The following is a 9,108-nucleotide window of genomic DNA, read 5'->3' on the forward strand; positions in this document are numbered from 1 at the left end:
TCTTTGGGGAGACCACAAGTACGAACACCTCTGGTACGAACACCTCTAGCAGAAGCCTACTGAAATAGGGAAAATGGGAGAACCAAAATAGAGAAACACCTCTTCTATTCTGATTAGCAAACACAGCTGTCCCAAATTCCTCTATCTGTCTGTAAAACAAAGAGTTGGCTGATGGCTACCATTAAAAGCTGTGTATGACTATGCAGAGCTCTGGGAATGGGAAAGGGAGAGACAGACAGATGCTCTGGGATGAGTCTGAGACTTGTCAGCAGCCACGCAGCAAACGGAGGTTCTCTGTCACCCTCCATCTCCAAGGGCTGTACCAGACTCCGCTCTGTAGGTAGGCACACAAAATTGCTGCACTGTGGTTGGCAACATTTCACAAAGTACATGAAATGGTTGTGCTAAGTCTCAGTACAATTCACGGTGAAGGAACATCTACATGAAAAACCCAGCGTCCTAGCTGGTCTCAGGGGGAAGCGCATGGTGAGTCACCTTTGCTTGCACTTGTAACACAGGATCTAACAGTGTAGGAAGGTAGTGTGCTTGTTGGTATGGTGCAGTAACTTTTGTGCAAGCCAGGTAAGTTTTCAGACATTCTTACTTCAGTCGCTGTCAGGCAGCGGAGTAACACTGTTATTAAACAAAAAAAAATTGTGAACCAACTACAATCATCCCTCACAAACTTCTCAGCAGCTGCACATTTTGAGGAGTAATATAGCATTGTCTCTATTAAATGGCACTTGAAAAATCTGCCAAGACTGAGATGAGAGCAGATACAGCAAAACAAAGACAGCAAGTTCTACTCCTGACCCTGTAAAACGGTCGGCAGCCTTACCCACAACGCCTCTCAGGCCAGATTTCAGAACACAAATGGTGTTTGTGCACCTGCTTTTCAGTGGTCCCCCGGACTTCCACCAGCTTCTACAGGCACGAAGGCAGGACAAGCCAGCAGAGCTGGCAGAGGTGGAGCCACTGCTCTGCTAACTGCTTGTTGGAAAGACACCAAACGCACCAGTCTAAGCTGAGCTAAACCCAGCTGCTCCCCTATGGCTTTGTGCTGCCATCAGGCGGCACATCCAGTCTCACCCGCCTGAAGCCTCTCAGATGTGGGACTTGCTGTCCTCAGCTGCAGTGCACAGGACGCTGTAGGACCCGAGGCCCTTGTCCTGCCTAAGAGATTCCTCTAGAGAGGTGTTTACAATAGCACACACACACAATCATCTGCATTTTCAGAGAAGAGACACATCTGCCAGAATCTGACGCGCTCTGGTGACCAAAAACAAGGAGGCTTCTGAAACCCAGAGGGTTGAGGCGGCAGGAAACTTAGCTCCCATTCAGCCGTGCAGGAGAAGCGTTGTACGACAGAGTTCACTGCACTTCCTCAGCCACCAGACCTGCCACCCGTGGGCACAGGAACATGCAGAGAAACTTCTCCACAGCTGCTAAGGCTGAGTCACTAGTGGTAACTTATTCCCCAGTTTATGAAAAGGGGGTGATTTTTAAACTTTTTACAATATATTTAGAATGCTCTGGGTAACAACACATCAATGAACATGTCCATAAATTTTTATTGTCACACTGTGATTGTGCATTTCCTTTCTGTGATCCAATCAGGAAGCAGTCATTTGCATACAAACATTTCATTATCATAACTTCAATAAGCAGAAAATAACTTATCAGAGCACCTGGCAATCAAAAAACAAGAAAAATTCTATAGTCAGTGACAGAAGAGAGAAACAAGGGCACAGACGTGAATAAATGCAGAGAAACATTTCCATTTTTCAATTCTGGTAGTTCAAAGCACTAGCAAACACACAAATGGAAGCTTTACAAGCACATTGTAAGGACTCACCAGAATTTCTACAGATGAGGAAATACGGTATAAAAAGCAACTTGTCCACAACTGTTGGCAAGCAGTTTGGAACAGGAGACGTTCGTTTCCCCTTATAACTATAAAATGAGCTGATGTTACATACGGCAGTGCTGGCATTTTTCAGATCACTGTAGGCCTTGATATAATGTTCTGGTGGCATTTAATGTGCAGAACATGCAAACGTCTTCATTTCACTAGAAACTTCACACAGCCATCAATGTCTGACTTCGCTGGAAGACTAGAGTGGTGTAAGCAACCTCATTCTGGGGATGTGAAAGAAGCCACAAACATTAGAGTGTGCAAGCATCACATCTCAGCGTGAACTTCCCGCTTTTAATTTGTCCTCAACGCTACACACCATAAGCGGTCAGTCTGTCCCTGCACATGGGAAATCTACTAAACGCTATGCTGGATCAGTCCAGTCCCCCATCCTAGCTCAGGATCCTGGGTTGACTCTGCATTAGGGGCTTCCAAAGAATCAATAACATGAACAAAAACTGCAGAAAATCTTGCCCTTTAGAAAGATTTTCCCCTAACTGACCTAATTAGTGGTTAAACCACGACATGTAGCCCCAGAATCCTTGAAATACATGGGGAGTTGGCATTTGAGCCCTGTGATAACAGAGAAGGAATATCTTTCCCTCCTACATGTCGAGGTACCTCCTCAGGTAACTCACTGCAACTGTAAACACAGGCTGAAGCCTTGGATGCACAAAAGAAAGCACTCTTCCTCAGTCAAAAGAATTGTCGACTAACACTTGAGTCTCGCAAGAGCAAACGTCTTTTCTCCCTCCCCCCCCCCCCCACAATTTTTTCCACTCCCCCCCAAACCATCCTCTCAAGAATCTGAAGTCTCTGCATGAAGTATTAGAAATAATAGTTGTGACCTTTACCTGGATGTCCTTAGCAGATTCCTCAGTCGCTGTCTGGGAGGGAACTCGCTCTTGTAAATTTTGGTGGGATCTCTTACACTCTAGGAAGGAGAGGGATACCAGTCTCAGCTGTCTGCTCCGTGTTTGGAGACAGCAGCGCAAGAGAGGCGCAAGAGTGGGGTGACAGAGCAGCACCAGCGAGCGCATGGCTTCGACACAGCTTGTAAAAATCTGTCTCAGACCTTCACTGCAAAGTCAGCAGTTTGGCAGCCCAGGCAGGAGGGTAGCCCCTGCCCCTGCCCACCTGTTGGAAGGGGCTAGGATGAGAGCAGCTGATGAATTTGATGAGAACTTGGTGCGGCCAGTGTTAGGATGAAAAAAAACCAAAACAAACACAACCAACAAAACCCACTACAACTCAGCAGTGATAAACTTAATTCTTCCATGAAAACAGCCCCAGGATGATTCATGAGTAGTTACCACCAGGAATGACCTGTTCATCAATACATCCATTATTCAAGGGACACATAATTTGAGCCTCTTTCAGAGTAGCTTCTGCAGAAGTTACTTTGAAACCCTAGTGCTGTAAGATGCAGCCCAAAGAGCATGGAAACTTAGCACCATCCGTCTCAAGATGTGCAGCACAAGATGTTAAGCACTCCTCTGCCACCAGGTCTGGATCATCACGCTGCCGTTACTCCCTCTACTATGCCACTTACTTCCTCTGATGATGTAGATGATTGCAAAGACCAGAACAGTCAACAAGATGCCGGAGATAAAGGCTAACGATATGTAGAGTATTTCATAGCTGTTGATACACAGAAAATAGTCTCAGAATCCCCAGTTTTAACAGAGGTGTTGAAGAATCAGCAGTGCTCAAATTCACCAAGCTTTATGAAGTGCACTACATCATTTATCCCAAGCCTCATGAGATTAAAAGGTGCATATCTGCATTAAGCATCACTATGAATTAAATATCTAGTGCACAGACTAGGAAATTCTAAGCAACCTTTTAAAACCCTAAGACATAAAACCTATTACATGTAACTCCTCCTGCAAGAAGGAGTCTGCAGTCTCAAGGAACTCTGTGTTTGAAGTCAGGAAATAAAGGTGGAACATTTACATATCAATCCAGTATTGGACTTCTGGAGCTCTTAAGTCAGCCGCAGAGGTATATACAGTGGTACGTACAGTGACAGTAGTGGAAATGGGTTCCGGCGTAACTGGAAGTGAATAGAAAAAAAAATATCAAAACCTGGTTTTAAACGTGTTGATTTCTCCAGTAATATTACAAGCAACAAGAACTACATAGAGGCACACGCCTATTCCAGTAAGTATTATTGTAAGTGTAACATTTCTCTATCAGAGGGCTGAAAGTAAAAACACCAGAGAAATTTAGTTACTCATGTTATTACTGTCCCACAGTGTCCTTCGGCAGCCATGCAGTTCTTCCCCAAATGCATACATCTGCTAAGCTACCCCCACAGCAGCCCGTTTTGAATCAGGGCAATATCAACTTAGTCAAGAATACTGCATCTAAGAAAATTCTCTAAAGAAGAAAATACCTGCATTTGCTTTTGAGGCTCTACTTCCCATTCTCTCCAAACACTAATGAACTGTAAGAGAAGCTAAAAGGAGGGGAGGGGGAAGAGAGAGTTATACACACACACGAGAACAAAACAAACCGACCACCTTCTTCTAACTCCCAGGCTTTATTTAGTTTTTGTCAGTTTCAGACATCTCATACAAACCGGCACAGAGTCACAGCAGCAAACCCAGCAATTACTCAGCACGAATCCTACTTCCCAAGGTCTTCCTGCCCCTGTGCACGCACAGGCGTGTTCACTATGCTTTGATGAACGCGCTGCCTTCTTTCAGAAGGATCGAGTATATTTAATAACTAAAAAAGCACCCACAGTATTATTTTTGCAGCAGCTAGAGCTGAGTGAACATTTTCATAATCAGAAGCAGCTTTGACAAAATGCCCCTTTAAGTTTTTCTTCCTCAAGTTACACTGACTTTTTCCACCAAAGCAGGAGCGGTAACAGGAGCGATAACTTTCTTCTCAAATTTGGGGGTGGAATCTTACAGATAGGGAAGTACCAGTCTACTAAAAAACTCCTACCCCGGTATTTCTCACTACATGGCTTGCAAACTGCACAGTGTTAATAACATGGAAGTATTACCAACAACATGAAAGTAAACATCCTGTTACCATCGTCTTTTTCTGCTGCATGCCCACTGCCGCCCGCATTCCACAAGAGTCAGACACCTGAGGCCTCCCAGTTTCCTACACCAAGTCTAAAAGCGCGTTGTTTGCAGTAAGAGAAGTAACGGCAGTAAGCGATACACCGTCTTACCTCGCACGGTAGGACTGCTGCCCACCTCCTGGTTGAAGACTCCTGAAGCGTTAGCGGGGCAGTTTAACCATGGGCTTTGTGAAAAGCATCTCTGTCAAAACTAGTTAAAGCTCACGTGTCATTCAAATGTGGGGTTACACAGATGTGGAAGTTGAGCAACTTCACTTTATTAAAGTAACAGGAAACTACAAAAGACACCTGCATTCTCAGGAACTGTTGATCTAAAAAAAAAGTAAGCGAACGATCTGAAGCTGCCTTTAAGTAAGGTTCTTAACTCTAAAGTACACCATTTTTGCTGAACTGTTGTATTAAAAAGCATAGAAAACTGTGCTATTTTACTAACTCCACTGAAAATAAGCATTTCCTCACTCTAGTACCAATCCGCGTAAGAGAGGCATGTAAGCACACCCTAGTCTGCTTACTTAAGTTTATGTACTAAATAAATCACTTCCCAACACAGAAAGGATGAGATTACACATAGGCAAGTGCTTTGCTCAGCTGGGACATTTGAGATATAACAAAATCCTTCAGGGAAAAAGTTTCCTATAAAAAAAATGAAAATGCTTATACTGTGTATTATCATAATACACATAAAACCATTTTCCTTCTTACACAAAAAAGGAAAAAGCAACTTTTTTTTTCTATGAAAGTCTAGCAAAAAACCCACCACCCTCTAGAATAAACTTATCCATTTCACTGTTTTAAACGTGATACTGGCGAGTTCAGTTGAAGCCAAGTTTTCCGGTAGCTTTTGGTACGCTTCCTGCCAGCTACATCCTCTTTTTTAGAGAGCAGAATAATGCTTTCATTACTATTTGAAGCTTTGTTATGAAAGTGGTTTTTCCAGTTCTTTTTTAGAACGAGGACACTGAACTCAGGGCACCTCCAAGTATTGGACTAGGTGAATGGAAGCACCGGCTCTCATTCTGATTTTAGAACATGTTTACAGTTACGGTAGATATCTATATGTCATTATCACACAGAATTCTAAAACAAAAACTGATCACTGTATTAGCACCAGAATTTTTCACTGCGAAGTTCTGTATCTTGTCTCTGGAAGCGTTCAGGACCAAAGAAGGAACCAAACAGAATCATACGTACTGTAGTTGCAAATAATCCCCCAGATTAAATTAACTGTAGTGGTTTACAAGACCAATCTAGCTACTTCAAACATAAAAAGGAAATTACTGTTGCTACTGCTAGTGAAAGACAGCAGAGTGGTTTGTTTGTTTGTTTAATGATGCTTCAGAATCATACAGTTTCCAACAGTAAGTAACGAGACACGTCAGTGGAATCAGACATGGTTACACTGCTGCCTGTGCACTCTTCGATAATGCCTTCAGGTCCAAAATGCACTTTGCGATACTCTCCTTCTGCTGCAAAAGAACGGAAAACAGCTTTCAGAAGAAAGACTTTATGGAAGACATTTAAACAAGCAAAGTATGCATTCTAATGCATTTCAGATACTCCTTTTTAGACCCATGAAATGAGTTACAGATTAAAAGGTATATAAATATAGCTCACAAAGTCAGAGATTCACATCCAAACAATAGCCTGCATTAAAGCACCTGCATGCAGTGCTAGGAACACTTTTTCTTTTTTTGTTGTTACCAGCTTCATTCCTTAAAAGAAAGGACATCTAGAGCCCATCTGCAGATCTTAAGCTGCCACGGTCTTACACGGAGAGTTTTACAAGTGAGTTCCCTGACCTGTTAGCTATCCACCTTATCACAAGCTTAGCTCTACGCTGCAACAAACACCACACGTGATTTACCTTAAATCACCAGCAACACAAGCATCTGGTACCTAGTAACTGGGCTTGTTAGCTCTTACTCAGCAGTAGGAATGCGTTGCAGCCACATTTGGAAGTCACCCAAAGATGACCTATCATCTTCTGGCTTAAGCCAGAATCACCAGACAGCAAATATTTGTGCTGACTAAAATGTAAAGCAGATTTAAAAAAAAAAAAGCAGCAAGTACCTGTTGAGGTGTGATGCTCTGAACAACATTTTTCTCCACCCAGTGAATCATGTGATCTTGTTCTTTCTGACGCTTTAAATTCTGCATAGCCACTTGATAGTCCAGCCTTTTCTTTACTTCATTGTACACTGTCAGTAATCTTTCTCGATAATTAGTTTCCAGCAACATAGCAATGTTATTCTAGACACAGAATATGAAATCAAAGGGTTAGCATTTGGCAAGAACGCAGAACAGCAGCAGAACACATTCTATAGCAAAAGTCACTGGATCAGGTGGTGGAACCGGCCCTGTCCACAACACACTGAGGGTAAATGGTTTGTTAACTTGCTAGCGATTTAAGAGGCACCCAGGTTACGTAGCAGAGACTGCAGCGGGAGTGAACAGTAGAGCTGGAACTGCGTACCCGCTTGGCGTCAAAGAGGTAATTGCGGCCCTCAACCCGCCATTGCTCCTTCTTCTCCCGTTCGATGGCAGTCTCAAGATCTTTAATAGCTTCATTTTTCACAGCTAAAGCTTTAGCAACTTTCTCCTGGACGAAGAAACAAAAAATATGCTTCAGAACGAAAGCAAGATGCAAGGAAAACAAGTGATCTGTAATTAACTTCTGAAATTCTGCATTAAGATTTGAGAAATGTCTGCATAAACTGGACTGTGCCAGGGTTGAGGTTAAAGGATGGCAAGACAGAAGAATTAGGGTTCACAATCAATTGTATTTTAAAAAAAAATTATTTCGTGCTGGTATGAAGTGTTTTATTTTTGAAGACTTATTGTAACAACACCAACATAAGACCTAACACATACCTTATTTAAGCAACATTCTGAACATATTAGACTCAGATTTTTTTATGAGAGCCTGGACACAGTATTCTTTTAAATATTTAAGCAGGTAATTTAGAATAGTTATTAACTACTACAAACTTAGATTATGGTTTCTTTTGTTACCTCATTAAGTTTGTCTGCAAAAGCTGCTACGTCAGAGCCATATTTTTTTACGCCATAAATGATGACTGACAATATGCAGGCAGCTGCAACTGTCTCATGGTTAATTACATAGATTTCCTTAGAGAGAAGGTAAAGCACGAGTCCAGTTCCCAACATGTAAGGCCCTAAAGAAAAAATAAAGCAGCAATATTTGTACAAAGCATAAAGATGCTCACCAAAGTCAAACACCTAAGAGGTAGCTAGTTTAAGGCTTACAAGAAGAAGTGTTCTCTTTTACCACGACAAAAAGTAGAACCCAATACCACCAAGGGGAAGGGTGCCGTGAGAACGCTCACCAGAAGTGGAAGCAACTTGCACCTTGCATGGGACCTGCTGCTTCTGCTCATTCAGAAACAGACAAAAACCTCTGTTTAAAGGTTTTGAGGGCCAGCAGGCAAATAAATCTCCCTGCAAGATCAAGCTCACGACAGTCTTTTAGCCTTTAAAGCACAGATGCCTAGCTTTAAAGCCAGGACGTGCTGCACTGGCTCAATTCTTCACAACTTCCTTCTGCATATGCAAAAAATAATTTTCCCTAGTATTTTACCTTTTCAGCAGCCAGAAGTGATGGACAGAACTAAATAAGCATAACTAAACACACATTAAAAAAAAAAAGTATATGTTAACCTGTGACTCCTGTTTTAGGATAGAGAAACTGGAAAAACTCCTCAGGGATCAAACCATAACGTACTTCTCCTCCTTTCTCAGGCAGAGGTGGCAAAGGAGCCAAACACTGCTGAGTTGTATGCAGCGGTCTTGAGGTGTGTAATACGCTACAAATAATGAGAAAGTTTCCATTAAGCTTCTTAAAAAAACCCAGCCTTAGATGAGACTCAAACACAGTTCCAATTAAAGCGGTAGGCATTAATTTGACACGCCTCCTGTGAGGAAGTGGGCGGGACTAGATAACCTCCAGAGGTTCCTTCCGACAGTAACTATTTTATAAGCCCACAACATTAATTAGGCACGTAAAGACAAAACCCCGGAATAACGTTATTTAAAGACAACGACTGGCAGGTTCCTGAGGCGCTCCCCGGCC

The 9,108-nt window shown here is 42.5% G+C and overlaps 2 protein-coding genes across 3 annotated transcripts; both read right to left on the bottom strand.

Moving 5' to 3' along the window:
* Positions 1-1,560: 1,560 nt before the first annotated feature.
* On the bottom strand, positions 1,561-4,378 carry LOC103923561 (transmembrane protein C1orf162 homolog). Of its 2 annotated transcripts, none has more exons than XR_663937.1 (5): positions 4,314-4,378; positions 3,790-3,971; positions 3,468-3,556; positions 2,770-2,849; positions 1,561-2,139 (listed from the first exon to the last, which is right to left on the bottom strand). XR_663937.1 is itself a non-coding variant. In XM_009331944.1 (5 exons), exons 1-5 carry the CDS (start codon positions 4,342-4,344, stop codon positions 2,080-2,082), a joined length of 360 nt encoding a protein of 119 aa, XP_009330219.1. In that variant the 5' UTR covers positions 4,345-4,378; the 3' UTR covers positions 1,561-2,079. The 2 variants fall into 2 exon arrangements, 1 of the variants encoding a protein (XP_009330219.1); XM_009331944.1 differs by having other exon boundaries at positions 3,872-3,971.
* A 1,146-nt stretch (positions 4,379-5,524) lies between these two features.
* Positions 5,525-8,934, bottom strand: ATP5F1 (ATP synthase, H+ transporting, mitochondrial Fo complex, subunit B1). The gene is made up of 5 exons (XM_009331980.1): positions 8,697-8,934; positions 8,031-8,194; positions 7,492-7,617; positions 7,089-7,268; positions 5,525-6,484 (listed from the first exon to the last, which is right to left on the bottom strand). Exons 1-5 carry the CDS (start codon positions 8,932-8,934, stop codon positions 6,413-6,415), a joined length of 780 nt encoding a protein of 259 aa, XP_009330255.1. The 3' UTR covers positions 5,525-6,412.
* Between the last annotated feature and the right edge of the window lie 174 nt (positions 8,935-9,108).

The sequence above is a fragment of the Pygoscelis adeliae genome, unplaced genomic scaffold, assembly GCF_000699105.1.
Source record: "Pygoscelis adeliae isolate BGI_AS28 unplaced genomic scaffold, ASM69910v1 Scaffold189, whole genome shotgun sequence".
In the NCBI taxonomy this organism is placed as follows: domain Eukaryota; kingdom Metazoa; phylum Chordata; class Aves; order Sphenisciformes; family Spheniscidae; genus Pygoscelis; species Pygoscelis adeliae.

Excerpts from the sequence above, each read along its gene's own strand:
- LOC103923561 (XM_009331944.1), bottom strand. The coding sequence starts at position 4,344 with ATGGGAAGTAGAGCCTCAAAAGCAAATGCAG. Across the intron at positions 3,557-3,871 it reads GTCCAATACTGGATTGATAT|CTATGAAATACTCTACATAT; the intron begins GTAAATGTTCCA and ends GTGTATCAACAG. Across the intron at positions 2,850-3,467 it reads CATCTACATCATCAGAGGAA|AGTGTAAGAGATCCCACCAA; the intron begins GTAAGTGGCATA and ends TCTCCTTCCTAG.
- ATP5F1 (XM_009331980.1), bottom strand. The coding sequence starts at position 8,934 with ATGCCTACCGCTTTAATTGGAACTGTGTTTGAGTCTCATCTAAGGCTG. Across the intron at positions 7,618-8,030 it reads TTGCAGACAAACTTAATGAG|GAGAAAGTTGCTAAAGCTTT; the intron begins GTAACAAAAGAA and ends TTCTTCGTCCAG. Across the intron at positions 7,269-7,491 it reads ACCTCTTTGACGCCAAGCGG|AATAACATTGCTATGTTGCT; the intron begins GTACGCAGTTCC and ends TTCTGTGTCTAG.